This window comes from Phascolarctos cinereus, unplaced genomic scaffold (genome assembly GCF_003287225.1).
Source record: "Phascolarctos cinereus isolate Bilbo 61053 unplaced genomic scaffold, phaCin_HiC Scaffold_4;HRSCAF=312, whole genome shotgun sequence".
NCBI classification, from domain to species: domain Eukaryota; kingdom Metazoa; phylum Chordata; class Mammalia; order Diprotodontia; family Phascolarctidae; genus Phascolarctos; species Phascolarctos cinereus.
Window position 1 is genome coordinate 679,276,735 of NW_027555847.1, and position 26,413 is coordinate 679,303,147.

The 26,413-nt window shown below is 50.1% G+C and overlaps 1 protein-coding gene across 3 annotated transcripts in view; it reads right to left on the reverse strand.

Moving 5' to 3' along the window:
- Window positions 1–6,382: 6,382 nt before the first annotated feature.
- The window catches only part of CCDC124 (coiled-coil domain containing 124), a 39,501-nt gene continuing 19,470 nt past the window's right edge, over window positions 6,383–26,413 (reverse strand). The window contains exons 1-4 of one of the 3 annotated variants that reach the window (XM_078154159.1): window positions 10,868–11,065; window positions 8,752–8,938; window positions 7,013–7,127; window positions 6,383–6,788 (exon numbers count right to left, since the gene is read on the reverse strand). In XM_078154159.1, coding sequence (XP_078010285.1) covers window positions 6,584–6,788; window positions 7,013–7,127; window positions 8,752–8,938; window positions 10,868–11,050 — 690 coding nt within the window. In that variant the 5' untranslated portion in view covers window positions 11,051–11,065 and the 3' untranslated portion in view covers window positions 6,383–6,583. Of the gene's footprint in view, window positions 6,789–7,012; window positions 7,128–8,751; window positions 8,939–10,797; window positions 11,066–26,413 lie in introns of those variants that run through there. The other 2 variants (XM_078154160.1, XM_021008985.2) reach the window with 2 other exon arrangements.

Genomic DNA, 26,413 nt, shown 5'->3' on the forward strand with positions numbered 1-26,413 from the left:
CGTGTGAGTGGGCATGTGTGTGTCTGTGTGTGTGTGTATAGGGAGGGTGATGGAGGGCGTGTGTTTCTGTGTGTGTGTGTGTGTGTATGGGGAGGGTGATAGAGGGCGTGTGTGTCTGTGTGCAATAAAGAAAGAGCAGGAGAAAGACACGAGACGTCTTAGGAATCAGCAGGCCCAGCTCCCCAAGTTTGCAGTCCAAGAGAAACAGGCTAGGGGTGTGAAGACACTTGTTCAAGGTCACAGAGACAGCAGGATCTTGGTCTGCAGACTCCCAGCCCAGGGCTCTTCTCTTCCTCCCACTCCCTTCCCCCCTTTCCTCCTCCATCCATCCATCCTCCCTCCCATCTGCATCCCATCCCCCTTTCTCTTGACAAGCTGGCTGTTGCCTTGGCCAGCTACCAGCTTGAGGAGGGGCCTTTCTCCAGGAGTCCCAGTACCTTCCACATCCTAGCTGATTGTGGCTCTATCTTCCTCCCCTTCCCTCATCCCCCTCCCTATAACTCCCTTGTCTTCCCCCCTCCAGCTAACCCTCCCCTATCGCAGAACCACAGACTCTCAGACCTATGCCTGAAACAGACTCTGTTTTATAACCTACCTCCTCAGTGGTCATCCAGCCTTTGCTTGGAGATATCTAGTGACAGAGAACCCACCACCTCTGGAGGCAGCCCACTCCTCTCATTGTTAACAAGTTTTCCTTTAAATCAAACCTAAATCTGCCTCTTTGCAAATGACACCCATTCGTTCTAGCTCTGTCTTCTAGGGCCAAGCACAAGTCTCATGAATGCCCCACAAATACTTGATGGCAGCCGTCATGTCCCCCTCCTGTTTCATTTTTCTCCAAGCTTTGATCCTTTTACAGTGGCACGAACTCAAGCCTCTTCAGCATCCTGATTGAGCTCCTCTGGCTCATCTGTACTTTATCCTTGTCTAATCATTTACTAAAATTCAGCTCCTGTAGCCTAAAATACTCCAAACAGGGTACGACCAGGGAAGAGGGCAGGGGAACTAAATATCTCCCGGGTGCTGGACTCTATTCCTCCATCCTACCGTTAAAAGCATTGACTTCTTGGACTGCCGCCAAAGGCACCCTGAAGTCCAATAAGACTCAGGCTTTTCTGATGAACTGTTGGGATGGCTAAGCCTCTTCTATCTTGTGGTTTGGAAGATGATTCTTTGGACCCAAATGGAAGAATTTACATTTGGTCCAGCCCCACCCATGGTTTCATCTTCCTAGATCGGTCTATCCTGTCCTGATCCAGTTGAGCTCAAGAACCGTGTATTAGGTGTGGCTCTACTATGTGCACGGAGTTCGTGCTCATCCTTTTGGGATGTTCTACATTTCCTATCTTTCATTATTAAAAAATTCCTTGGGAGCTCATCTCCCAGGGTCCAGACAACTCGCTGGGGGTGGGGCCGGGCTTCCCATTTCTCTCGACGTATCTAGGTTACCAGAGGAGAACTTGGGCTGTTCAAGGGCTATCCTTGGCTCTCACCATATAGGAACAGCCCATTTTAGCGCATGCATTTCTTTGATGACTTCCTTTCCACGATTTCCCCGGGTGTTTCCTCCTCTGTCACGTGTTACAGTCCATTCATGCCACCCCTCCAGGGCTCCATTGCCATTTGGGGGTGGGGGAGAGTTAGCTTCAATTTCAATTACTGGCTCCCATAAGAGCACGTCGAAAGCATAGCAATGTTTAAAATATGGGCTGTGGTTTCGTGGAGAAGCTCGGGGTCCTCCAGCGCCTTAGCCCGTCTCTCTGACCAGCAGGCCACCTCCTGCCCTCCATCCACTTGGCTGTAGAAATAGTACAGATCCCGGGGACGCTCCACGGGAGACTTCCCTCCAAGTGGACCTCAACGGTCCTAACTTTAGTCTCCTGTCCCCAGTGCCCCCACCCCATCCCCACCCTGGTCCTAGCACAGCCGTTGGGGGAAGGGGACGGCGGGCAGCCCTTCCCCTCACTCCCAGTGGTGTCTTCTGCCGAGCTCTCCGCCCCTCCCCCGACACCTGCGGGTCGGCGCACGCAGGAGGGGAAGCCCCGGCTCGTGAGCCTTGAGCCCTTGCGCAGGCGCCGAGCGAGCCTGGCTTCCCCCGAGCAGCCCAGCAGCCGCCCCCGCAGCCTGTCAACCGAGGCTCCCGGTCGTCATGGCAACGGGCAGCCCTGCGGGGATGTACCGCGGTGGAGAAGTGGGGGGGGAGAAGGGAATCTCATAAGAAAAGAGCGAGAGCCCCCCGCTCCTCCCCCACCCCTCTTCAGTTCCCTCCGTCTTCTCCTTTCAGCAAATCAGTAATTCATCCTTGCTCCGGTTTAAGCCAGTTCCCCCACCAGCCCCCTCGAGACAGACTGCAGAAAGGGTATGGGGGTGGGGGGATTCCCCGGCCCGGGGGCGGCGCATGCGCGTGGGCCCGGGGATTCCGCGCGGAGGATGTCGCAGTGCGGGGGGTGGGGGGCAGGGACTCCTCATGCTGGTGCTACTGCTGCGGAGACCCCCTCACGTTTGCTAGGGCGCCCCTAAAGTCTCTTCCTTGGCCAGACATCCCCCAACGCACGTGTACGGTCGTGAATCTCCGAGTCTCCCCCTCCTGCAATGCTGGGCCCCGTGGAGCAGCCCCGTGTCTCCTCCTGATCCATTCCTGGGCCTCTCCCTCACGTCTCCCTTCTCCATTCCTGGGCAACCCGCCTGCGTCCCCTCCCCCGTCCCTCCAGCCTAGTGTCTCCCGTTTTCCCTCCTGCATCCTTATGCTTCCTCGAGAGGTCTCTCTCCCCCACTACAGCCCCAGCTACCCCTTCCCATCCTTGGGTGTCCCCCTCCGCCATGTTTCCCCTTCCTTTGTCCCTGGATCTTCCCCCCATCTCCCCTCTCCCTGTTGGCCCTCGGAGCCCCGCAGTCCCCGCCACGTCACAGCAGTCCCTTCCTACCCCTCCCCCTCCCCGGCAGGCCCAGCGCGAAGGGAAGCCCCGGCTCGAGAGCTGAGCGCTTCGCGCAGGCGCCCTGCGAATCTGGCTTTCCCCGGCTTCAGCCGCCCCCGCTTGCCGGCCGAGGCGCCCCATCGTCATGGCAACGGGCATGCCTGCAGAGACGAAAGGGGGTTGCCTAGCTTTCCCTTAAGCTCACTTCACAGCACCCCCTACCCCACCCGCAGGGATCAATAATTCATCGTTGCTCCGGTTTGAACCGGTTTTCCTAATCGCCTTCGCCGACCCACGGCAAACAGGGGGTGTGTGTGGGGATTCCCCGTTCGGGGCGGCGCATGCGCAGCAGCCGGGGATTCCGCTCAAGGAAGCCGCAGTGCGAAGGGAGGGGAGGGGAGGGGAGGGGAGGGGAGGGGAGGGGCGGGGAGCCTCGTGCTGCCGCTGCGGCGGCTGCTATGAACCTTGATCGCTTCCCAGGGCTTCCCCAAAGGTTTTCCTGTCCCACCACCCCCAACATGTTGTTAGAGTTAGAGAGAGGCCTTGACACCAATTAATATTTAATTTTATCCTCACAAGGGCCCGGGGTGGTAGATGCTATTATTATTCCCATTTTACAGATTAGGAAGCAGAGGCAGGACTTGCCCAGGATCACACAATGTTTGAGGCAGGAGTTGAACTCATATCTTATTGATTACAGGTCCAGAACTCTATCCACTGAACCACCTCCCTGTCTCCAAATGGGCTGCAACCATTTGTTACCGTGCCTGCCAAGGCACCAGGGGATACAAAGGCAGCAAGGAAAATGTCTGCCCTCATAAGGGAGGAATAGGTTTAGAGAAGGAAGGGGATAAACATTTATATAGCACCTATTATGACTTTTACAAATATCTTATTTGATCCTCACAATAATTCTTAGACAGAGGTGCTATTATGATCCCCACTTTACAGGTGAGGAAACTGAGGCAAACAGGCTAAGTAGTGCCCAAGGGCATAGCCAATATGTGTCTGAGGCCACATTTGAGCTCAGGTCTTCCAGCCGCCAGGATCACCAGCCAGCTGCCTCTGGAAAGGCCTTTTGCCCAATGTCAAGAGGGATTCACTAACTCACAGAATATTAGAACTGGAAGAGGCTCTCATCCAGACCTGAGGTCATCCTCACCTGAAGGCCCCATTCCCTCTCACAGGCTGTAAAAATCACCTACTTAGTCCATAAGTGAGGCTGTGTCTATGTTGCTCTCCCCATGGGAAGGGAATTGCCTTGCCTGAAATCTGATGCTTCGACCAGGGCTCTTGCAGAAACAGCCATCTGCCCCTTTCTGGAGTTCAACTGTTATGCAACAGGTCAAAATGGGACACAGATAACCAGACACCTACACAGGTTTGGGACCCAGTTCTGTTTATTTAATGAATGGATTGCACACTGAGCACCTACTGTGTGCAGGGACCTGTTCTGGGCTACATCAGGAGGGGAAGACAAAGGATGGTTGACCATCCATTATGAGCCCTTGGGGGAGCTCCCAAGCTAGCTGGGGAAAGACAGGGGGCACATTTAATAACTACAATAAAAGAGAACGGGATAAAGATCGCAGGAAGGGCCCAGACATGAGGCTGTGGATCTAATTTACTTCTTCCTGGGGAGTGGGGTAATTGGAGAACTTTCTAGGCATGGACCTTGCAGAATGGATAGGATTTCAGCATAGAAGGGACAATAAGTATTCCAGGTGTGGAGAATAGGTTTCCCCACTCAAACTGACTTTTTTTTTTAACCCCTCCTTCTCTTCCAGCTTCCCCTGGGGACCCTCTGGTCCCTCTCTCAGCCTGGGGAGCATAAGGTTTACTCCAAATTCCCTGGTTCTTTCAGGGTTAACCCTCCAAACAGCCTAGGTCCTTCCCAGGGTGAGCCAAAAGGGAAGAAGTCTCCTGACACTGAGCAGGGTAGGCTTCAGCCTTGTCCTTTAGTGGTGTTCAATTGTCTGCAAGTTAAAACCAAAAAGAAACTTTTTTCCCCCTCTGATGAGGGAAAGGGGAGAAAAGGTGAGATGGAGACTGAAGGTTATGCAGCATGGTCACCCCACCTTCACCTATGTGCTCCATTCCCTGGCCTTCTTCTGCCAGTGCTGGAGGTGACCTTGCAAGAAGAGTGACAGACTCTGATGCCCTTAAAAACTCGAGGGTCCCAAAGTGCAAATGCTTTTTAGAGGCAGCAGCCATAGCCTTCTACGGCCCCAAATACACCAAGCCCTTGAGAAAGGAGGAAGCCCTTGGAGGGAGCAGGATCTCTCTAGTGCCAGGGAGGTTTCTGGCACTAGCTAGGCCCAGAATGGACAACTCTAGGCAGGGGCTATCCCTTGGCAAGTGGTGGCCACTGGACTGTACCCAAGACCATGCCCCTTAGGTTTTGGTGGGGAGGGGGAGGGGAAGGGGAAGGTAGTCGGTAAACTGTGTGTGCTGCCAAGACCAGGGAATCTCGGACCATCCCTGAGGGGTGGGAGGCGGGGGAGAGAGGGCACTTTCACCTCCAGGATTTTAGTCTGTGGCTACTGATAATGGAGTGGGAATTAAGCAAAGTTAAAATAATCTGTTATGAAAAAAAAAATTAAATAAAATACCCCCCCCAATATTTTATTGGCTAGAGTAGCTCAGATTTGTTGCCCACAACCCCCAGTGGGAAAGAAGGAAGCCCCACAATGAAGGCAGTTACCTAGCTCCTTGGAGGCCAACTTCACCTGTTACTGAAACTGCTCAGAAGGAATTGGGGACATGAGTAAAGTTGGCAGAAACCTTGTGGAAAGCAGATGACCACAGTGAGGGGGGACGTGGGGTGTGTTGGTAACTGGTCTATCCAACTAACATGGAGAAGGTGCCCAACCGATATAGCTGTGGGGTCACTACTCAGTTCTCTGAGCAATTACAAGCAATAGGGGAGTAGAAAGCCAGGGATATATGCCTAAGTCTCCCTTGACTTCTTCAGCATGAAGTTCAAAGGTCAACCGGGAGAGGAAGAACTAGGGTCTAGACCTCAGTTCTGGTCACCTGGGATAGACAACCTCACAGTTTAAGAAGAGAGGAAAAGGGCCCTTTTTATCCCCAGCCTTGCCAAAGTCGGTGAGGCCTGAGAAATTGATGGTGAGCTGTGGCTCCCTGCAGATAAAAGCTAAAGCAGTATATTCCCACCCCACTCCCAAAATGAGGTGAGGGGGGTGGGGAAGAGAGAGAGAGAGAGAGAGAGAGAGAGAGAGAGAGAGAGAGAGAGAGAGAGAGAGAGAGAGAGAGAGAGAGAGAGAGAGAGAGAGAGAGAGAGAGAGAGAGAGAAAGAGAGAGAGGGGGAGAGACAGAGAGAGAGAAGTGATCTGTGCTGCCATGCTGGGTCAGGAAAATTGGGGTAGGGACCCTTCTGCCCTGAAGTCAGAGAAGGGCAGGCCTTCTTCCCAGGGAGGCAGCAGGAAAGGCCAACAGCAGGAACCTTGGACGGGTGGTGACTCCTCTTTTAATCAGTAGTGCTGAGAACAGGGGAGAGAAACATGTTTAAAAAAAAAATTCCACTGGTTCTGTCTGGAACTGTTCTTCCCCATCCCCCCAAACCCTGAATCTGAGGGCCTGAGACCCAGTGGTGCAGACTAGGATGGGTCCCCTCTCTTCCCCTGCCTGTTTCCATTCCCCAAGTTCTATTTCTGGGCATTGTAGGCCATGGTCCGCTGGTTCATGGGGTTGTCGGGGGACCTCATCCACTCCTTCTTCAACAGCTGTTTCAGCTGGGATAGACGCATGTTGGGGTTCTCCTTCTTCAGTCTTGGCAGATGCAGCTCCTCAAAGGCAGTAAAAGCAGCTTTCATGCGGCGCTCGGGGTGGCGGTCAGAGTCGTCATTAACACTGGAAGGAAGATGTGGCGGGACGCAGGAGGTGAGGGCTAAGCCCAGGAGGAGGGGGTGGCAAAGGTAAGGCCCAGGTGCCTGTGGAGTCAGCCAGCGCAGGCAGGCCTCTCTTCAGGGAGGAACCCAAGGGGAATGATGTCTGCAGCAGCCATCCCGCCCCTGAGGCCCTGCTTCCCACTCTGCTCCTCCCCGACCCATTACCCTGGGAAGCCCACCAGGCACCTGAGGACAGCTATGGCATCTTCGATCGTTCTGGCTTCCACGCTCCCCTCCTCGGGGACACGCCGGTTGACGTTCTCCTCCAAGGGTACTTCAAGGTGACTTTTTGGTTTGTCCACTGTCATAGAAAGAATGGATGGAGAGGGGGGCATTTTAAAAAGGAGATTATGGTGGCTGGTATCTGGACAAGGGTGTCACAGTACAGGTAAGCTAGCCGTTCTGAGGGAGCCTGGAGACTGCCCAGAGTAGGAGGCCTGCCTACAGGAGGGCCTTTCCTACAGCCTCACTGTTAGGGCCACACTCCCCCACGCCGGATGTGAGGTCCTCGAGGGCAGTTCCCAGCACAGTAGCTGGCACATAACACACACTTAATGAATGCTTTTGCTGAGTTGAAAGAAAAGCTGCTAAGTTGTGTCTGTCTCCAAGAGGAGGATGTATGAGAGGCTAAATGCACTTAATTTTCCAGGCTCTCTGCCCGAATTGACTGCCCTCCCCTCTGGGCCCCCTTGCTGGGCCAGGCTCAGTGATGAAGGCAGCACCCCCACCCCCCTTTGGGCAGCCAGCTTCGTCCTGCTGCTAGTCTCGCAGCAGCCTGTGCTCCCGTCCAGTCTCAGAGGCGGAGATCTGGGCTATTCAGGGGGGCCAGGAGGGGAGGACAGCCGCTCTGGGGGCCCACACCCTGTGGGAGCTGCCACTGCCCAACCTCTGGAAGGCAGATGGAGGAGCTCCGTGGCCACTGACCCTTCTGGGCAGTGCCTGCCGCTGGCTCTTCTGGGCAAACTTTTGAGCCGGAGCCCTTGACGTGGACCTCGTCTCTCCCTTAGGCTAGGGAGCACTCCAGCACTTCTGGGGAGGCGGCATGTTTCAGTGGAAAGAAAAATGGGTTTAGAATCCAAAGAACTGGGTTCAGATCAGACTCTGCAACTTATCAGCCATGTGGCTTTGGGCAAAACACTTTCCCTTACTAGGCCTTAATTTCCTCTTCTATACAGTGAAGGAGCTGGACTGAAGTGTCTGTGCTACCACTGGTGTCCCCCAGTCCACAGCCCACTTGTGACCCACCCTTTGGGACTCTCCAGCACACACTTTGTGATCCAGTGACTCTCTACCTCCTGACTCTGGCCATTTGCACTGGGGGCTGTCCCCCATGCCTGGAATGATCTCCCTCCTGGCTTCCCTGACCTAGCTAAAATCCCTACCTTCTACAGGAAGCCTTTTTTTTTGGGGGGGGGGCAAGATGCAATTGGAGTTAAGTGACTTGCCCAGGGTCACACAGCTAGTAAATGTCAAGTGTCTGAGGCTGGATTTGAACTTAGGTCCTCTTGACTACAGGGCCAGTGCTCTATCCACTGTAGCATCTAATTGCCCCTACAGGAAGCCTTTCTGATCCTCCTTAATGCTAGTGCCTTCCCTCCACTGATTACCTCCAATTTATCTTGTATCTTGTTTGCACAGTTGTTTTTAAGTTTTCTCCCCCACTAGATTGTGAGAGCAGGGGCTGTCTTGTCTTTCTTTGCACCTCCAGCATTGAGCAGAGTGTCTGGTACCTAGCAGGTGCTTAAAAAAATCTTTGTTGACTGAATGATTTACCTATCACAGGGGCAGTGAGCCCAGTAAGAACATGTCCCAACCAAACCATGGGCTGAAGGAAGAGGAAAGGGAGAGAAGGACACCTCCTTCCCTCTCTCTCTAGGGGTGGCAGGCCCCTCTGGACCACAGAGTGCAGGCTACCAGGGGCCTACCTGTCTCCTCATTCTCCTTCTGTTGCTGGTCTCGGCGCAGCGTCTCCTCTATCTGGGCCCGAGTCACTTTGCCTGGGGTCAGGGGCTTGGGCGACTTCCCCTTCAGCTTGGAGTCTTCTTCTTCCAGCAGCCTCTGCAATTCTTTCTTCCGTTCCAGCTGTTCTAAACGGCGCTTCTCCTTCTCCTCCTGTGGGAAGAGAAGAAAAGCCCTGGTCAATCCCAGGGTGCTCTGCTTCTACCAGACTATGCCAGTGTGGTGTCCCAGGCTCAGGCCTACCGGACATTGACCAGCTAGAGAATGTCCTGAGGGATATGGGAAATCATGGCATAGGAGCATCAGTTCAAGGAAGGGCATGTGTGACCCAGAGACGACTGAGCCACGGAAGAGGGGAATGTGGTCTGTCCTCAGGGACAGACCTAGGATTAATGGTAGAAGCTGACTTAGGTTCAACGGACACAGAGACTTTCTAACAGTGAAGACTAGAGTGTCACCTTAAGAGGGGCCAGGTTCCTTTTACTTTGTGATACTAATAGGTCCATACCCTAAAGAGATCACAGAGACAGGGGAAGGGCCCCGGGTACAAAAATATTTACAGCAGCTCTTTTCTTGATGCCAAAGACCTGGGAGCTGAGGGGGAGCCCCTCACTGGGGAATGGCTGCTCAGCCTAGGGCTTGAGAATGAAACAGAAGAGTGCCATGCCACTGGAAATGAGGGCGGGGCGGGATCATTTCAGAGAAACCAGGTCAGTCTTTTATCAACTGATAGAGTGAAGCTGGAGCAAAACCAGAACAATTTATACCACAATATGACCATGGTGTAAAAGACAAATAACTCTGACAGACTTAAGAACTCTGCTCAAGGCCAATGACCAGCAGACTCCAGAGGACCCATGATGCTGCCCACCCCCTGACAGAGCGCCGGCAGACTCAGGATGCCGATGGAGACACAGTTGTTGGGCATGACCAATGCAGACATTTGTTTTGCTTGACTCTGCATGTTTATTAAAAGGGTTCTGTTTTTCTTTTTTTGAGTGTGTGTGTGGAGGGGGAGGAAGGGGGTAATGTGTGAAAGTAAACTGATTAGTGTTAATTAGAATACATTTAAAAAAGAGGTAATGGGTTCCCCTTCTCACTGCAGGTGTTCAAGCAAAGGAGGCGGGAACAGGTTGGAGATCAATTAACCAATAAGCACGTATTAAGTTACTACTACCTGTACAAAGAATAAAGCAATCCCTACTCAAAAGCCTAAGGAACTTACATTCTAGTGGGGGAGAAAATAAGCACACAGATAAATATATAAAATGAAAAAATACAAACAAAGGCAACCTAGTTATGCCAGAAAAGGAATTAGCGTTAGGGAAGGCAGGTATTAGCAGTAGGGGAAGCTTAAGAAAGGTAGGTCATAGAAAACATTATCCATCATCTCCAGGCTGGGATGGATGGCCTCTGAGTTACCTGCCAACCCCAAAATTCTGAGACTGAGGGCCCTGGGCTGGAACCAGGCCAGCCAATCTAGCAAGTGAGCAGTGTCAGGAGAGGAAGAGGCAAGTCTAGTCTGACCCTCTCCCTGTCTGAGGTCATAGGAGGAACCATCAAGAGAACAGGAGGAGAGGCTAAAGAAAACAGAGCTGTAGGGGACCTGAGGGTACTTGAGGGGTGATGCCTTATTCATTTCTGTATCACAAAAGCTTATACATTGTAAACATCCTAGAATGTCTGTTGAATAAATGACTATGAATGAGAAAAAACAGAAATGTTTGGTCTATGGTTCCCCCCTACCCCCATCCCACTCCATTCCCACCCAGTAGAAGAGACTTGCTCTGACTGGACTCGGGGCTAAGAACTCTTCCAGGCCCAATATAAAGAAGTTATATAGAAAAGTTTCAAGTCAATTTAAGAAAGAAATTTCTAACCCATAGAATTATTTAAGAATGGAACATGCTGCTATTTCAAAAAAAAAAACAAGACAGGGCCAAAATACGTCTTTCTTAAGCTAACCTGAAAGACCTACACGATGAGGTCAGGACCTCCCATCACTTGCCCACCTGGCTGTTTTCCTGGACTTCATCACTATCTCCAGAAATCTCAGCATCTTGCAAGATCACAAACTTATACCTCCACAGTACTCCATGTTCCTGAGGCCCTTCTCTCCCTCTGACTGGTAAAGGAGGACACCATGGAAAGCTCCTCCCAGATCCTCCATTTAAGATAGGGATCCAGGGCAGCCACCAGCAGGATTTCTGGCTGAGTGACTTCATCATGTGCCTGGGGCTGGGTACACTTCCTCCTTCCTCCCATCCCCCTTTCACCTTCTTTCTGTGTGCTGCCTTCCACTATTAGACTTCGAGAGCCTCGAGGGCAGGAACTCTCTTTTGCCTTTCTTGTATCCCCAGTGCCAGCTAAGTAGCAGGCACTTAATAAATGTTTACTGACTGACAACCACTTAGTAAGCTTCTCCTCTCCGTTCATTTTCAGAGATAAATGACCCTTGTCCTACAGAAATTCTATCTACCGAGAGAGTTAACAATACACAAATGATTAGATTACAAAGCAAAATACAGTAAAGGGCAGAAGAGGAAGGTGGTAAGGAAGTGGTAAGGAAGACTTAGGGGTTAAGTCAGCAATGGCAGAGTTAGGAAAACAAGGATTTAAGAGCACTGGATTTAAGATCTAGATGGGAATTTAGAGATCCAGGCCCACAACCGCATTTTATAGACAAGGAAACTGAGGCCCAAAGGTGAGGCAACTCATCCAGGCCACAGACATAGCGAGCAGCGAAGCTGGCATGTGAAATCTGGGCCACAGGACTTCAAAACACACTACTTTCCATTTTTCCATGGTGTTTGGTTTTTTTTTGGGGGGGTAAATTGCGAGGGAATAAAAAACAGTTCATTCTGGTTGAAATATAAGAGCAATAATAGCTAGCATTTTTTAATAGTGCTTTAACTTTTGTAAAACACTTTGCAAACATATCTCATTTTCTTCACAACACTGGGAGGAAGGTGCTATTGCTATCTCCATTTTACAGATGAAGTGAAGTGACCTGCTCAGGGTCACACAGCTCATATCTCAAGTCAGGTATTCCAGACTCCAGATGCAGAGCTCTGTATTCACTGTGCCACCTAGCTGTCTCATAGAAGAGCTAGATGTGCACAGCCTGGCTTTCAGGTTTGCAAAGTGCAAAGATTATCTAATTGGAGTTTCACAGCACTCCTGGGAGGCAGGTGCCATTATTCTCCCCCTTCTGCAATGAGAAAACTGAGGCAGATAGGGGCTAAGTAATTTGTCCACAGTCCCACAGCTGGTAACACGTGTCTGATTTGAACCCAGGTCTTCCTGACTCCAGGCCCAGCGCTCCTTCTACTCCATTACCCAGCTGTATAAAATGGGAGCAGTGGGAGATAGGTTTGGGCAGGGCAGCTGGAGGTCGAATCACGAAGGGCCTCAGTGCTCATTTGAGGAACGGAATCTTTTGCCACGGACCATGGAGCAGGTGCCACGAGCAGGGGTTGAGCAAAGGAGAGAAACGGTCAGAGAGGGATTTTAGGCAGAGGACTGGAAGCCAGTGTTGCAGCAGTGCAAAGTATACAGAGTCTTTGGCATGCATACTGAGAAGAGCAGAGATAGCTCCTGGGCCCAGACCCTCACAGGCCACCAGTCTGACCCTCCGAGTTAAGTGACTTGTCTAAGGCAGTGCCAGAGTGAGGATCTGAGGCACAGCAGCATCTCTCCCATCGGACCCTCCTTCCTCATGGTTTTCTGCTCAGCCCTCTGGGCTCCCCTGCTTGACTCTCTGATCAGCTTTGCTTCCAGGTCCATGACAGAAGCTGTGTGAGAGGAAATGGTGCAACTCGCTCATGAAGCCAAGATTCTGGGATTGGCCTTCAGCCTGCGGTGCCGCTCACAGAGACGAGGAACAGTGCGGAGTCTTTGCGGCCGCCTCAGCTCCTCTCCTGGGGTTGGTCAGTTCATAAATGGCCTCAGACTAGTTTGTCAAAACCAGCAGGACAGAGGTGGCAAGGGCTGCCATTTCTGCCTGGGACACACTGGGCACTGGAAACCTCAGGCCTGGCCTATCTGCCCACTCCCCAGGCTTGCCTGGATGCTTGGGAGATGAGGCTCAGAGAAGGACAGGAACGTCAATCTGCAAGGCAGCAATGAAGGCTAACCTAGTACTGTTCCGCAGGGACACTCAACTCATCCTTCTCAGGGCCACTTGAAAGAATGGAATCTCTTCTTGTCACAGGTCTCCTTGCTTACAAGGAGGGTGGCCAGGACACGCGGCATTTTTTTTTTTACGGAGGGGGTGGGGATGGAGATGGGGAGGTGGGGGAGGGGAGAACTGATACCCCTTGAGGGCAGAAATGGTTCCATTTTTCATTTTTTCCTATGTCCAGAATTTAACACAGCGATTGGCACACGGTAGGCGTTTAATAAATGTTTGCTGATTGACAAGATACTCTGTATATGTGTGTATTTATGTCTTCATGTTGTCTCTCCCTAAATAATATGAATTCCTCAAGGACAGGGTCTGTTTCATTTTTGTCTTTCTATATTTAATTCCTGGCATACAGTGGAAGTTTAATAAATGATTGTTGATTGATTTGATAACTATACTTAGGGAGCAGTGGGTGAGTCTCACTCTACCCTTGTGAGCCAGACAGAGGAGTGAGCTAGATGATCTTACAGTTATGTGAAGTTGGTAAGCATTTAGTAAGTGCCTATTGTGTGCCAGGCACTGTGCTAAGTGCTAGGGATACAATTCCTGCCCTCAAGAAGTTCCCTGCCCAAGGGGCAGCTAGGTGGCAAAGTGGATCGAGCACTGGCCCTGAAGTCAGGAAGACCTGAGTTCAAATCCGGCCTCAGACACATAACACTTACTAGCTGTGTTGACCCTGGGCAAGCCACTTAACCCCAATTGCCTAAAAAAAAAAAAAAGACATTCCCCTCTCAAGGGAGAGACAACACGCAAACGCCCGTGTACAGAGGAAGCTGGAGGCACTAGCAATTGGCCAGACTGGAAAGGCTACTTGCAGAAGGTGGGATTTAGCTAGGCCCTAGCTGCTAGGGTTTGAAGAAAACCAGTGAAGTCAGGAGGCAGAAATGAGGAGGGAAAGCATGCCAGGCGTGCGAGACCGCCTGTGACAATGCCTGGAGTCAGGAGATGGAGTGTCTTGTCCAAGGAACAAGACCAGTGGAGCTAGATGGTAGAGTACGTGGAGGGCAGGCAGGCATAAGGAGTCTGGAAAGGTAGGAAGAAGCTTTCTCTTGATCCTGGAGCCCTGGGATTGCACTGTAGCCCACTTTGACAGCTGAGCGCTGGGGAGAGGCCTGAGCCAGGAGGACTAACCAGAAAGCTACTGCAATAGTCTGTGTGTGAGATAATGAGCACCTGTAGCAGGGTAGGTAGACAAGAAGGACAGAGGGAGGAAGGAAAGGAGGAAGAGCAAGGAGGCAAGAGAGAGGGACAGATTCACAACTAATTAAATGACCAAACAATGACCAATGTCAGCTTGCACGGAGGTGTCTGGTGGAGTGGCTTGGCAGTTTGTCTGTGGTCATACCCAACTCCACATTTTTATCAATGATCTGGACGAGTCATAGATGCCATGTTTGTCAGGAATGCAGGTGACACAAAGCCAGGAGAGCGATTGGGCTGGGGGACAATCATACCCCAGTAAAGTCCTGACAGGCTAAAACAATGGGCCACATCTGCTCTGATGTGAAGTTTCTACATGAGCTCATAAAATTAACGTCACAAATATAAGAGAGAAGTGTGGCTAGACCACAGATTGAGGGGATCTAGTGGACAGTGGGTTCACTCTAAGTCAAAAGAGAAAAGAGCAGAGGAATGCATAGTGTACAGGACCACTGATCCCTGGTCAAACCAGAAGAGGACAAGACATTTTAGGAAGGCTACTGATGTGCTGAAAAGCATCCACAAGAGGGTGGCCAGGATGGCAAGGGACCTTTGATCCATAAGGACTGGGCTGAAGGAAATGGGGATGCTTAGCCTGAAGAAGAGAATGATTATAATGATGATGATAATTAATCATAATAATAATGAGAGCTAGAATTTACAAAGCACTTTAAGCTTTGCAAAATACTTCACACATGTTAAGTCATTTGATCCTCACAACAACCCTGGGAGGTAGGTGCCTTTATTACCCCCATTTTACAGATGAAGAAACTGAGAAAGACAGAGGTGAAGTGATTTGTCCAGGGTCACACAGCTAGGAAGCATCAAGTGTCTGAGGCTGGATTTGAACTCAGGTCCTCCTAATTCCCGGGCCGGTGCTCTATCCACTGTGCCACCTAGCTGCCCTGCTAGCTTATCTGAAGTGCTATTTTGTAGAAAAGAGATCACACCTGTTTAGTCCTGACTGGAACTAGCAGCAATGAGGAGAAGTTGGGGGATGAGCAGATTTGTGTTTGATTCCCGAAACGGCCACCTTGGGAGGTCATGGGCTCCCTGCCCCTTGGTATGTGCAGCAGGGGATTCTGGTGCAGGTGCCAGCTGAGCTAGGTGGCCTCTTTGGTTCCTCCCAGTTTGGAGATTCTGTGAGTCTGAGCAGTGTCAGAACACACCAAGATAACAAGCATGGGGAACTGGAAGATGATGGCACCATTAACAGAAACAAAAGTTATGGAAAAGAATCAGCTTTCTTCTGAGCACCGGACAGCACTGGAGTCTTGGCAAGACTATCACAGGTCCATGACAAGGCACCTCTACGTCTCACTTTCCCCCACATGATAAAAAGGAGGCCTACACTGAATTCCTAGCTGCACCCTACCCCAGCCACGTGACCTTGGGCGATGAGTCTGTAAATGCAGCGGCTACATCAGCCAACTTCTGAGGTTACTTTTGGCGCTAAGATTTTAAGTCAGCCTAATGCCCAGACTCCTCAGAGAAGCCACTAAAGGAGAAACAAACCCAGAGAGCTCATCCTTCCTGTAGGATGGACATAATAAACATGTCCACCCTTTGAAACCAGCCTGGATCGTTGGATGAGGAAAGGCCCTAAGATTTGCCGGAAATCAGATGTGTTCCCCCCCCTCCCTGAGCCTCCCACCTCCCCACCCCAGCCTCACCCAACCATCTGTTCAAGAGCTGTTTCCCCAAGGACACTCATTGTTTATTTACAAAGACACCAGGGAAGTAAGACATTGAGGCTTCTCTGCCAGCACAGAATGAGCTGGATTTCATTTCCTGGCCCAGGCTGCTGCCTGACACCTGCCCTGATCACAACACATGCTTGCTCTTTCTCACAGGGATGTTCAGGCCAGGGAACGAAAGGGCCCTTCTGGCAGACTTGGCCACTCAGCTACCAAGAGATTTTCTGTTATTCGTTCTAGTCAACACAAAAGGTCATGGTTCCCAAGATTCAAACCAGAAGGACGGAGATGCTCTTTTCTTAATCCTTCTGCAAGGAGAGTCAGAGTTGTAAATGGAAAGAACCTGGTTATGGGAGCCAAGTGCCAAGAGACCTGACTTCCTGCCACCAGACTCACCGTGTGACCTTGGACAGATCACGTCCTCGGCCCGGACGTGGCTTTCTTCATCTATGAAACAAGGGGGGGGTGCCCTCCAGGAAGCAGAGGCTCCTCCTCACATCTTGTGTCCCCGGGGCCTGGCTCAGTGCCTGACATGTAGCAGGTGCTTCATGCACACTCGCAGAGGTACTTCAGGGGCAGCAAAGTGCTAGCCTTGGAACATGGAAGACTGAATTCAAACCCTGACTCACTCACTCCCTAGCTGCGGGATCGTGAGCAAATCACTTCATCTCTGCCTCAGTTTCCTTATCAGGAAAATGGGGATCGTACTGGCACCTACCTCCTAAGGCTGTTTTGAGAATCAGACGAAATAATGTGGGTAAAGCACTTTGTAAAGGGATATGTAAATGGAGGCTACGCTTCTTACTATGATGACTGCTTTCAGCTCTGACATTCCATGTTCTAAGTCCTACGGGCCCCACCAGCTGATAGTCCATGAATCATGGGAGGCTGGAGTTAAGAAGGACCTCAGAGGGCATCTAGTTCAATCCTGTCCTTTTCCAGATGAGGGAAATGAGTGAGGCTCAAGGGGTCTTTGTGCCCAAAGTCACAATGATGGTGAATGTCAGACTAAGCATTTAAACCCAGGTTGCTGGCCTCTAGAGCCTCTGCTCCTTCTGCTGGACAGCTCTGCCTCCCATCTAGGAATCCCTCCGGCCTGAGATGACGACCTTCACACCGTGCACATACTTCACTTGCCAGGCAGCTAGAGGCCCCAGAATGCACGTACTGACATCTCAGCTTGGCTTCATGCCAGGTGACTGAGTCACAGGGTGGGATGGGGGGGAGGGAGGGAAGTCAAGTACATACCATCCGGTGGTACTTTCAAGGGAAAGCATGTACTCTATAAATATGGCACCCAACAGCTGGTAACAGATACAGCAGAATCACAGCCCCTAATGAGGATACTTAAGTGGAAACCTCGCAGGTCTTTGGAACCAAAAGCATGTGGGAGACAAGCAGCTATTACTCCCACTCTCTTTTTGGCTGAACATCCCTGGAACTGTTCTAGGCAGCTCTTTGCAAGGCCAGCACTTGGGTCACTGCATCAGGCCTTCTCAGGGGAGCAGCCACAGAAAATGCCTGCTGATGGAGACTGGCAGGGGAAGAGGGTAATGCATCTGTGGACAGGCAGGCAGCCAGGAATGGAAGAAGGGAGCAGAAAGAGAGGTCTGAGCTGGATCCCTGGGGAACAAAATGGAGCCGTAAGAAAACTTGCAGCCTTCACAACAGAGTAGAAAACTCCTCGACTGGCTTACTTTGGGTGTCCAGAGAACTGAGTTTCTTATACATTGACCACATATCCAACACCCAACCATTCATGGCTGTGCTTTGGCTAACCAGGAGCCAGTGGGGACAGCTGTCCAAGCTCCACTGCCCCACACTAAGCTGAAGTGTTAGAAGAGACATGGGTTTAATCCCTGTAATGAAGCAGCGGGAGAACAGAAGGAAAGGGGGCTCTCCATTAAGCATCCATTCTTCCTTGTACTGTCGGGCTTTTTACATGAAGTATATAGGTTGTATAGAATTTCACCAACCTTGAGAAAGAACACAAATGGATTCCTTGTTCATTCCTCACTTACCCTTCTGGATCTCTTGGATGAGGAGAGCTGGAAAATAAAACTGGAGAAAACTAGCTCATCAAAGATCTCTGTTTATCATACATAATGATAGGACCTACTGAGGAAGAAGAGACTTAATCCCCAAACATGGCACAAATCAGAAGGAAAGGAAGGTCCTTAGAGCAAAGACTGTCAGGACTGGGAGGGACCTCAGAATGGGCTGTCAGAGCACGGAGGGTCCTTAGAACACAGAAGGTCAGAACTGGGAGGGGAGAGACGGCCTTCAGCACACTGGATGGCAGAGCTAGGAGGGCCCTTGGAATACAGAATATCAGAGCACAGAGGGTCCAGAACACAGAAGGTCAGAACTGGGAGGGCTCTCAGGACACAGAAGGTCAAAGAAAAAGACTTCTGAACAAAGAACACTAGAGTTGGAAGGGACATCAGGAAAAGTGAGGACCAGAGAGAAAAGGCTCATCCAGAATCACGAAGTAAGTAAATGACAGAACCAGGACTGCCCCCAGGATCCCCCAGTCTTCCTTCCCTTCCACCTTGTTTTCATCTTAAGGGCCACTTCTTTTGACAGGAAGGCTATGTGCAGGCCCAGTTGAAGTTTGCAGCTCTCTGGGTTCAAAGGGATGGGGGTGCCAAGGAGGAAGAGAGAGCTATGGTGGAGACAAGAGCCAGGGGCATCATTAGGGAAAGGTCCTATCTACACCTCTCCTGAGAATGGTCCTGGCTGCTGAAAGTCTGAGTCAGGCTGAGCTCCGCCATAGCACAGGCAGGATTTGTATCCCCCTATTTAGGCTGTAAATCATCTATCCCCCTTCCCCCCGCCCCAACAGAGCGAGCAGCAAAGTCACTGACTTATTTATAGTGTACTTATTGTGTTTGCTGAGAATAAATCAGAAAGGGCCTCCTGCACTCCCTCCCCAGCCCCAAAGCCACCCCCCACTCCCCATTAACAGCTCAGCAATTCCATTTCCAACGGGTGCATTTGAGAGGGCCATAATTCCATTTTATGGGCAGGCTACTGAATGAACCAAAAAGGCATCCCCTCCTCTGAGAATTTCCCGGGCAGGATGGCCTGATGGTTTTATATATATCTGACAGCAACAGATTCACAGCAAAATCATCAGCTCAGGAAGAAAAGCAAAATGATGTCAGTGCTGCTCAGCAGGGAGGGAGGGAGGCGACCTGCTTTCAACCAGCCTTCTGCCTGAGTTTTTCTCAGGTTCTGAAAGAGGAGCACGACGTCCCTCTGGCAGAGCTGGCCAACTCTCCAGGGCCAAGGCGCCAGCATTAGGAGAAGGGGACTATGCTAGAGGATCTGTGTGGCCTGGTTATGAATCTCAAAGCACCTTTAGAAGCTGACCAGACAGAATACAGAGTCTAGGGGCCCAATTTCTAGCTGCAGCTTCCCATTACTCAGTGGATGAGTTTCTCCTTCTGTGAAATGGGAAGATCAGTGGCTATCAGCACAGGAATGCAGACTAGAAGAGCTAGCTGGGTATAGAGGTTAGACTCATACAATGTTACAGCTGGGAGAAACCTCAGAATGCAAATGCTAGAGCTGAGAGAAGGCCCTTAGAACCCAGGATGTCAGAGCTGAGTGATGGGTGGGTGGGGTTGGGTCACAGAATAGTGTGTGTGTGTGTGTGTGTGTGTGTGTGTGTGTGTGTGTGTGTGCACATGTGCACACCAAAGCTATTCTATTCAGAAGCAGGAGAGCAGAGTCTATAGAATTGCCTCTTTCCACTCCAACACTCCAATTCCTCCAATCTTCCTTTTCCATCCCAAAGTCAAAGGCACATTAGTTGGAGTGGCCTCTTGGGGAGAGTGTGTAAATGGGAACAGCTGCCTGGCATGACTGTACCATGTGTGTGCCTGATTTTTCAGATGGCCGCAGAGTCGAGGGGCACAGATACTCAGCTGGTCTTGCTAGTTTATGAGTTACTGGAGCCCAAGTGCCCAAGTCCCAGAAAGGCCCCAGGCCTCATGCATTTATCTTGATCTCCTAAGGTTGCAGCCACAATTGCAGAGCAGGTTTCCTGCTGGGAGACAGGAAGTGAATATACAAATACTGAAGCTCAAGTGCAGTACATCAGAGCTACTTGGATAGCTGATAAAACACTAAGCCTGAGGATGGGAAACCTTCATTCCAGTCGAGCTCTGCTGCTAACTCAGTGTGGGACCTTGGACAATTCAACAGTCAGTCAATACCTATTACAAGCAAGCCCCTGCTTCCTTCTTCTGAAGATCCAATCAGGAAATGAAGGTGGAAAGGGCTTTATAAACTGTATTACACTATACAGGTAGATGGAGGAGTTTTATTTTCATTATATTTTAGATCAGGGTTTCTTAACCTCTTTTGTGTCATGGACCTCTTATGGCAAAAATGGTGAAGCTTATAGACCTCTTTTTTCAGAATGATATTTTTAAAAGCATTAAATAAAATACAGGATTATAAAGGAAACCAAATATACTGAAATACAGTTATCAGAATATTAAAAAAAGCATCAGAAACAAACAACTCCAATTCATGAACTGAGCCCAAATTAAGAACCCCTGTTCTCAGAGATCGTAGAAAATTCTTCATTCTCGCCATATCCTCCATTCCCACCCAAAGACAGAAGAATAATGGGCTTACCCAGTGTGGTCATTTAAACCGCTCTTAAAAATTCTTACACAACTGTAAGACTCTGAAACATTGTGAAGGTAGGCAATTAAGACAGATTTGTATGAGTCCCTCAGACTACCAACAAAACTAGCATAACAAGGTTAAAAAAAAAGAAGGGTAAAGAGATGAGTATTCAAAGACCTGGAAGCCATGTTCACACAGGGAGGGATAAGAAGGTAAAAGGGAGGGAGAAAAGGGGCCGAAATAATCAACATCTGCTTTCGCCACCTAGGCTTCTGTTAGAGCCGGACGGGAGTGGAGAGTTCATCATGTTGCCTGACGCAGAAATCCACAATTATGAACTGAGAGCTGGGTGAGGCCCTAAAGAGCAGCCAGAAAAGCACCAGGCAGGAGCTGAGGTGAAACCCTAACTCTGCCTCGAACGGTGACAAGAGCCCACTGCCCCAGACTTCAGCCCCCGCTGTACAAAATGAAGGGGTTGGACCAGATGACCTTAAGGCTCCTTCTAGCCCTAGCAAGCAACACATCTCCAAACCCTTCGCTCTCCAGAGAAGGGCACCGAGGCCCAAGGTCATCCAGATGACAAGTCACAGAGGTGGGATCTGAAGGAGTTGAGTATGATTCCCAATACAGGGCTTGCGGCCCCCCAAGTGGCCAGCTAGCTTATTCTGCCTGACTGTAACTGCAAACTCCCCCCTCCATGATGCACTAGCTCTGGCTGGTAGGAAGGTTGTAGAGCTGCAGCGTTAGGAGGGGCCTTAGAGAGCCCATAATCGGGAAGGAATGAAGGAATCCTCTCCACATCCTAAAGCACATAAGCAGCCACCCCATGTTTCTCAACTGCACGGGCTCCTGCTAGCAGGCCGCTCTCATTTCATCAGCCTCTGGAAGGTCCAAGGACTTTTAGAGGAAAGAAATAAAATATTCAGGCCAAGCACGGGCTGCTCAGAACCCTAGCCACTCCCCTGTCAAGGGGAAAAAACAGGGTTAGGGGGACACCAACTGGGCTCTGCAGCTTCTAGAACAGGGGCAGGTGGGGTGAAATCCTCCCCCTGGCCCGGTCACTCTGCATGGCTGGATGCCCCAGCACGCTTGCGCACACAGTTTCGTCCTTGCCCAGTGACTGGGGCACTGACTCATTAACATTCTTGAAGCTCGGCTGCCTCTGCCTCTCCTCCCTCCTTTCCCTCCCTCATGGGCCTCTGGCCAGAGCCAGGCTGCTCCATCACACTCAACCTCTAGGCGAGACCCCCTCCCTCCAGGCTCCTGTGGGAGAAGGAAGGGAAAAGAGGCTCCAAGCCTTTGGGCAGAATGCAGAGATTTCACACCATTGTGGGAAAGGGAATGTAGCTATAGTCAGCTTGATCTGGGAGTCAAGCAGACTCACAATCTAGTCCTGGGTCTGCCAAGTACTGGATGTAGGACCTTGGGCAAATCCTTTTACCCCTGAGACTCCTCTTCCTCATTCCTCATGGGTGAAACAGGGACATTCCAACTTGGCTAGGCATATACCCTAAGGAGGTAGGCTCTGCATACACCACAATATTTATAGCCGCACTTGCTGTGGAGCAAAGAACTGGAAACAAGGTAAATGCCCATTACTTGGGGAATGGCTGAACAAACAGCAGCACATGGCTGTCATGGAAGACTCCTGGGCCAGAAGAATATGATGAATACAGGGAAGCATGAAAAGCCAGGAGCTGACACCGAGTGAAGTCAACAGAGCCAAGAAAACAGCCTACGTGGTGACAATAACAAGTCACGGGAAAACCCAATGACCCAAAAGGAACGCCGCAAAACGGCAAAGAGCACCGTTGGCCCCGGAGAGCTGCCAGGAGACATCCCCCCACTTCTTCGGCAGAGGTGGGGCTTCACAACGCGTGTGTGCCAGGTTATTTTCTAGGCGATGATCAGTTTTGCTGACATTTTTTTTTCCTTCTTCCTCTTAAATTTATTCCATTAGGGGTGGCTCTCTGGGAGAAGGGGGAGGCCTACAGGGAGACAGTCAGACAAGGTGAAAACAAAAGATGTCTATGAGAAGTTACACGGCATCCCATTCCCAGTGACGCCCCCCTGCAGCATCCACACCATTGCAGGGCTCCTATGCAGAGAAAGAGCTTTGCAATCTCTTAACTACCAGCAAGTGGCCTACAGGAAATGCCCGACTGGAGAGGGAGGTGGGGTGGTGACAGCTGACAGATGGCTAGCCAGCAGGCCACACTGGTGCCCAGGAAAAGTAAAGGACCGAGAGAGAGGTACGAGCCTCTCGGGGAAACCTTCCCTGATGAGTCAGTCGGTTGGTAGCGCTCTTTTCCTCAAATCACCTTGAATTTAGTTATGAACAAGCCTAATAGTGGGCACTGGTGTGGCACTTAGTGTGCGTTCTCAAACCAGAGCCTCACAACAGCCTGGGAAAGGGGGTGAGATCATTCTCTCCATTTCATAGCCGAGGAAACGGAGCCTGAGGAAGGTTCACTGACTTGCCCAAGGTCACACAGCAAGTGAGTGGGGTTTGAACTCGGCTCTTTCTGCCTGGAAGTCTGGTGCTCTCTCCACTACAAATCGTCACTATTTATCTTCATCTATGTTGCATCTCCCAGGTAAATGTGAGCTCTTTCAGGGCAGGACTGTGTCTTTACTTTTATGCCCTTGGCGTCTAGGCTGGGGCCTCGCACAGACCTGGCGCTTAATAAATGTTGGCTGAAATGAAGCAATGATTCCAATAAAGGCACAGATGGTAGACTTGATCAAGTCTGCAGATGACACAAAATGGGATGGAAAAAGCTGGCAGACTGGAGGACAGAATCTTAAAAAGATCTTAGGCTAAGAATTGAATAAGACTGCATTTACCCCCTTAAATGTCAAGCCTTACACTCGGGTTCAAAAACTGACTTTACTGATACAAGGTGGGGGTGATACATGGTAAGCTGTCTCCATCCTGGGAGGGCAAACAGGATGGAACAAGGGGATGAGTCTCAAAATCACACCATACAATGTCTGGCTGAAGGAAGGGGGGATGGCTGACCTGGAATAAGAGATGATGGTTGGGGAAGAAGGACTCTCAGTCTTGGAAGACACCTATCTTCAAATGAGCAAGGAACTCTTATAATCCAGAAAGGGTAGATCTGGGCCATGTAGCCCAAAATTAGAACAAAACTAGGACCTATTAGGGGAGGTGGACCGAAGTCACAAGCAGGCAGATTTCAGTTCAATAAGAAAACATGTCCTAACAAATAAAACGGTCCAAAAGTGAGGAGCTCTTACATGAAAGTCCCTTCCAGGACTATCACCCTGTGTTCTGCATTCTGAAGTCCCATCTAACTCTGACAATTGACATGCGGAACATACAAACTGGGTGCAATCAAGACTGGACAGGGAGTGAATTCTCTACCACCAGCAGTATTCAGGCAATAGCTCACCTGGATGAACTCTCTACGGTCCCTTTCAAGATCTGGAGTTCTAGGAGTTTAAGCTGGAACTATTTTAAAAGAAATGTAGACCCTGATAGAACTCCTGGCCCTTGATAAGTCAATGTAGCAACACTTAGGACATAATGACCCCTGCATTCGGAGTTCTTTACTTGGGGGGCTAATGGACACATTTCAGACCTTGGATGGGAGGAAAAATTACTTTTTTATTTTTACTGACCTTGATTCTATGTATTTCACTTTATGCATTTAAAACCCCTATTCTGAGAAGGAGTCCAGAGTGCAGACCACACTGCCAAATGGGGCCACCATACAAGAAAGTTAAGGATCCCTGCCCTAATGGCAGTCATGTTTTCTCAAGAACACACTCTCTTTTGGGGAAATCAGAATGCCTCTGCCTCCCTACCTGATTCTACTTAGAATATCTAGCAACTGGTGGCCAGGAAGTCTGGCCCTGTTTAAATCAACATATTTATGAGGAGATCCTGGAGGGGTCGGTAACCAGAGGCTCTCAGCTTCTAGTTCCGGATGACTGTCCTTGTCACCATTGCTATCATCACCACCACCGCCTCCACCACCACCATCATCATCAGCTTGGTGAGCCAGTGGTCAAAGATACTTCTTGAGTACGCTCCTTCATGAGCCACGGCAGGACTATATCATGGATTATATTGCTCTGCAGAGTGACCTGAAGGGGCAGCAAGGCATCGTGGTCTTAAGAAAGCCCCCAGAGGACGGCGTCTGTTTGTCTGTTTATTTATTCGTCTTTTTGTTCCTTTGGCAGCCTGGGGAAACCTATGGACCCCCTTTCAGAACAAATGTTCTTAAATGCATAAAAGAAACCAAACATGGAGGATTGCAAAGGAAACCAAGGGTACTGTTATAGATGTATCGAAATACTGAAAAAAAAGTTCACAGACCTCAGATTAAGGACCCCTCAGTTAAAGTGATCTTCCTAATGTCCATCTCTCCACTCCAAACCCTTTGATGGCTATTACTACATAAGGCCTGTTCTATTCTGAGCTGATCCTCCCTTTATAAGATCATAGCATTTAAAGTTGTAAGAGACCCTTGAGATCACTGAGCTCAACACGTTCATTTTACAGATAAAGAAAATGAGACCCAGAAAGGGAAAGAGATTTGTTGAAGCTCCTACAGATGGTGAGTAGCTGAGCTGGGATTCAAACTCCAAATCTGCTGCCTCTCCCACCTTTTCTCCCATCACTACTCTTCCTTCACCCACTCTACACGCCCATCGAGCTGCACTCCTCAGGGCTTACCAAACATTTGGAGCCAGAGGGGCTGCAGAATTCAACCCTCTCATTTCAGAAACAAGAAAAATAAGAGCTAAAAGGACTTGCTCCAAGTTTCAAATCCAAGTACTGGACATTCTCTGAATCCATCCTGTCTCTTCCTACTTTATTGCCTTGACTCAGGACATACCTCCTCACAACTGGAACACCTTCTCCCTGAATCTGTCTACCCCAAAATCTTATCCACCCCTCAAAGACTGGAGAAAATGTCCAGTCGTAGGGAAAGGAATCAAGTAGGGTGCGTCGTTCACCCCTGCTCTTATTATGGAGGCCCTGAAATGAATGTCTGATTTCCTTGGAGAACGATGTACACCAGAGAAAGTCTATTCTCACAGAGTCCCTGAGACCTGAGATCAGAGAACGACAGGGCTGGAAGGAATCACAGGACAGAATGTTCTCCAGGAAGCTTTCTCAGATCCCTTAGCCACAAGCGGCTTTGGAACCCTGACAGCACTGTCCACCTCTCTGCTGTTCTTCTGTCCAGCTCTGGATCACAGCAGGGACAGTCTTGTATGTTTCTCTCTTATTTTCTCTGCTAGACTGTGATAGCCAGCACCAAGCTACAGATTAAAAGCCCTCCAACAACTCTTCAGGCTCTGGTATCCTAGGTTCCTGTTTTAAGGGCCCATCTAGATTTGATAGTCTATGAATATAAAAACAGAACACAGACTGTAATGTAAAAATGTAATAAAAGGGGTCTAGAATGCTATATGAGTTCAAAGGATGTGCATGTGGCTCTCCAAGGAAATCAGACATTCATGTGGGGACTTCCAGAATGAGAGCTGCAATGACTGCCAAATAAACAGTAATGTCTCAGTGACAGAAATCAGTCCGTTACCTCTCCACGGTGTCGCCTGCAGGCGTTAACTTCCCAGTCTCCAAGACTTCCTCCTTATTATGAGCCGTTTGTCTCCTGATGCACAAGTAGGGCCCACCCGCCTGCACTGTGCTAAGCTCCGCCGAACCCTAAAATGATTTCCCTCACGTGGGGAAGTGCCAGCCAGGCTGGTCCATCAATGTCAATGTCCTGTGGGCCAATGTCACATGTCAGGAGAGAGGAGAATTGGTGGCAGCTTCCTTTCCCCAAAGGCACCCGTAACAGTCAAGTGTAATGCCTAGTAGAGGATCTCCATTAGTCCTCTCCTGCCACCTTCTGGCCAAAG